This window comes from Cynoglossus semilaevis, unplaced genomic scaffold (assembly GCF_000523025.1).
Source record: "Cynoglossus semilaevis isolate Cse_v1.0 unplaced genomic scaffold, Cse_v1.0 scaffold282, whole genome shotgun sequence".
NCBI classification, from domain to species: Eukaryota; Metazoa; Chordata; class Actinopteri; order Pleuronectiformes; family Cynoglossidae; genus Cynoglossus; species Cynoglossus semilaevis.
Window position 1 is genome coordinate 149,579 of NW_007585127.1, and position 3,360 is coordinate 152,938.

Below are 3,360 nucleotides of genomic sequence, written 5' to 3' on the forward strand. Positions count from 1 at the left end.
TTTGACCTCAGTTTGACCTCAGTCTGACCTCAGTCTGACCTCAGTCTGACCTCAGTTTGACCTCTGTCTGACCTCAGTCTGACCTCAGTCTGACATCAGTCTGACCTCAGTTTGACCTTAGTCTGACCTCAGTCTGACCTCAGTTTGGCCTCAGTTTGACCTCAGTTTGACCTCAGCCCGACCTCAGTCAGGCCTCACTCTGTCCTCAGTCTGACCTCAGTCCGACCTCAGTTTGACCTCAGTTTGACCTCAGTCTGACCTCAGTCCGACCTCTGTCTGACCTCAGTCTGACCTCAGTTTGACCTCAGTCTGGCCTCAGTCTGACCTCAGTTTGACCTCAGTCCGACCTCAGTTTGACCTCAGTTTGACCTCAGTCTGACCTCAATCTGACCTTAGTCTGACCTCTGTCTGACCTCAGTTTGACCTCAGTCTGGCCTCAGTTTGACCTCAGTTTGACCTCAGTCTGACCTCAGTCTGACCTCAGTCCGACCTCTGTCTGACCTCAGTCTGACCTCAGTCTGACCTCAGTCCGACCTCTGTCTGACCTCAGTCTGACCTCACTCCGGCCTCAGTCCGACCTCACTGTGACCTCAGTCCGACCTCAGTCTGACCTCACTGTGACCTCACTCTGACCTCACTGTGACCTCAGTCTGACCTCACTGTGACCTCACTCTGACCTCACTGTGACCTCAGTCTGACCTCAGTCTGACCTCACTCTGACTTCAGTCTGACCTCAGTCTGACCTCAGTTTGACCTCTGTCTGACCTCAGTCTGACCTCACTCCGGCCTCAGTCCGACCTCACTGTGACCTCAGTCCGACCTCAGTCTGACCTCACTGTGACCTCACTCTGACCTCACGTTCACCACTGTTCACAGGAGACGTCTGCTGGATCCAGGAAGAGAAAAGCAGCGTTGATCACGACCGACGCAGGTGACTGAGAAATTACAAAAAAAAAAAAAAAAAAATGAATTGTTAAATATATTTATATATGGAATATAAATATATTGGCCTATATATTTGGTTGATCTGACGTCTTGTCTTCCAGTCCCAGATGAAGAGAGTACCATCGAGGAACAGGAGGCCGTGGAGGAGTCGGACCACAGGTCGGAGTTGGCCGACCTCGCAAAAGACGGTAATTGAATTAATTGTTTTTATAAAATTTTTAAAAAAATTTCGACTAATATTTAAATATAAATAAATATTCAAATCTAATCTTCACATTTTTAAAATTTTTTTTTAATTTTTTTTTTTTTGTAGCTGAGATGCCTCTGGAGTCTCTGGTCAAGCAGTACGCCGGCGCCTACGCAGACAGCTTCGATTGGCCCCGGCCGAGCGCTCAGAGCGACGACGACGGCGACGTCGAGGTCAAGGAGCCGGACGGCGGTCCGGCGTGGAGCCCGCCCGAGGCGGTGCTGATCGACTCCCTGCTCAGCGTGGACCAGTACCGATGCGCCGACAAGGCCGCCTACTCGGAGAACAAGGGGAAGGCGGGCCGAGACATCGCCGAGGTGGCCGCCGCCACCGAGGTCATCCTGCCCAAGGGCAGCTTCAGGACCAGCGCCGCGGTACGACTCCGACAAACGTTAAATAGTTAAATGGAGTTAAGTAAGAAAAAAAAAAAAAAAATTCCGATTTTTTTTTTTTCTTCCAGAATCGCAGCCCGGCTCCGTTCCTGCTTCACGGTACCCTTCGAGAGTACCAGCAGATCGGCGTGGACTGGTTGGTGAATCTCCACAAGAAGCGTCTGAACGGGATTCTCGCAGATGAGACGGGACTTGGGAAAACTGTCCAGACGGTGGCGTACATGGCCCACCTCGCCGGCCAGGCCGGTCAGTACCGCTTCCCAGACGATCGGTTACTCCCAAGAATTTTTTTTTTTTTTTTTTCAACTCCGAGAAATTTTTTTTTTTTCTTACGCTTCACTCCGTCCGCAGGTATCTGGGGCCCCCATCTGGTCGTGGTGAGAACGTGCAAGCTCCTGAGCTGGGAGGTGGAGTTCAAACGGTGGTGCCCGGGCCTGAAGATCCTCCTGTACCTCGGCGACAAGAAGGAGCGCCGATCCAAGAGAAGGGTACGTTAGCCGGCACCGAAAACGCACGCACGATGAAAAAAAGTCCCGAGTATTTGACCACCCCGCGTTCTCTTCCTCAGCGGTGGGCGGAGGCCAACGGTTTCCACGTGTGTCTGACCACCTACAAGCTGCTGATGAAAGACCACGCCCATTTCCTCGACAGGAAGTGGAAACAGGTGGTGCTGGACGAAGTGCAGCTCATCAGGAACATGACGGAGAAGCACTGGGAGCGCGTCTTCAACCTCCGAAGGTGAGAAAACCGGGAGTCCCGGGGTTGCGTTCCCGCAGCGGCGCCCCCTAGTGGCGGTAGATCTGAAAATGTCGGTCGTTAAAAAAAAAAAAAAATTTCTCGCCGTCTTGGCAGTGAGCAGCGGATCCTCCTCAACAACACGCCTCTGCAGAACACCCTGAAGGAGCTGTGGACCATGATCCACTTCCTGTTGCCGGGCATCACCCGACCGTACGCCGACTTCCCCGTCAAGGCCGGCACGGACCAGAATCAAGACTACTGCCACAAGCTGGTCATCCGCCTCCACCGGGTGAGTGTTGGTCCTGCGGGGCCGCCTGTAAGGTGTCGTCGCTATGACGATGACGACGATCTTCTCCTCCTCCTCTGCTCCTCTAGGTGATCCAACCGTTCATCTTGCGACGCACCAAGAGGGAGGTGGAGAAACAGCTGCCCAAGAAGTACGAGCACATCCTGAAGTGTCGCCTGTCCGGACGACAGAAGGCTCTGTACGAGGACATCCTCACGAGGCCCGGGTGAGTCTTCAACCGTCGGATCGCGAAACATCGACTTTTTTTTCGGTTACGTCACGAATACGTCATCTCCTACCGCAGAGCACAGGAGGCGCTGAAGACGGGCCACTTCGTCAGCGTGCTCCAGGTCCTGATGCAGTTGCAGCGGGTGTGTAACCACCCCGAGCTGGTGGCGCCCCGCGAGGGCAGCAGCGCCCTCTACTGGCCCTCGCTGCAGTACGACGTCCCGTCCGTGGTGCTTGGAGCTCTTCGGAAGGACCACTCTCAGGTGAGTGGACGTCGGACGTCCGGGAAAAAAAAAAAATCCACTGGTCAGACCGTGACAGTACACACTCCGGTCCAGTAGGTGGCAGTGTGTGCTCCTAAAAATCACCCCCCCCCTCCTCCCCCTCGTCTGTTGTGATAAAATCGCGTCTGTTTCAGTACAGTACTCTCGTGTCGTTGTTGTTCGGTCGATCTCGTTAAGACGACGTCCTTGTCCGATTTCGTCCCTTGTCCTCGTAGACGGCGAGCCTGTCCATCTTCTCCC

At 53.8% G+C, this 3,360-nt stretch overlaps 1 protein-coding gene across 1 annotated transcript in view; it reads left to right on the forward strand.

Moving 5' to 3' along the window:
• Positions 1-3,360, forward strand: part of ep400 (E1A binding protein p400) — a gene marked incomplete at its 3' end in the record, with an annotated part of 21,927 nt that overhangs the window by 7,124 nt on the left and 11,443 nt on the right. Inside the window, 10 exon segments of the mRNA XM_025053818.1 lie at positions 877-931; positions 1,047-1,133; positions 1,259-1,566; positions 1,653-1,830; positions 1,936-2,072; positions 2,153-2,322; positions 2,437-2,611; positions 2,698-2,834; positions 2,913-3,099; positions 3,336-3,360. Of these exon segments, the coding sequence (XP_024909586.1) occupies positions 877-931; positions 1,047-1,133; positions 1,259-1,566; positions 1,653-1,830; positions 1,936-2,072; positions 2,153-2,322; positions 2,437-2,611; positions 2,698-2,834; positions 2,913-3,099; positions 3,336-3,360 (1,459 nt within the window).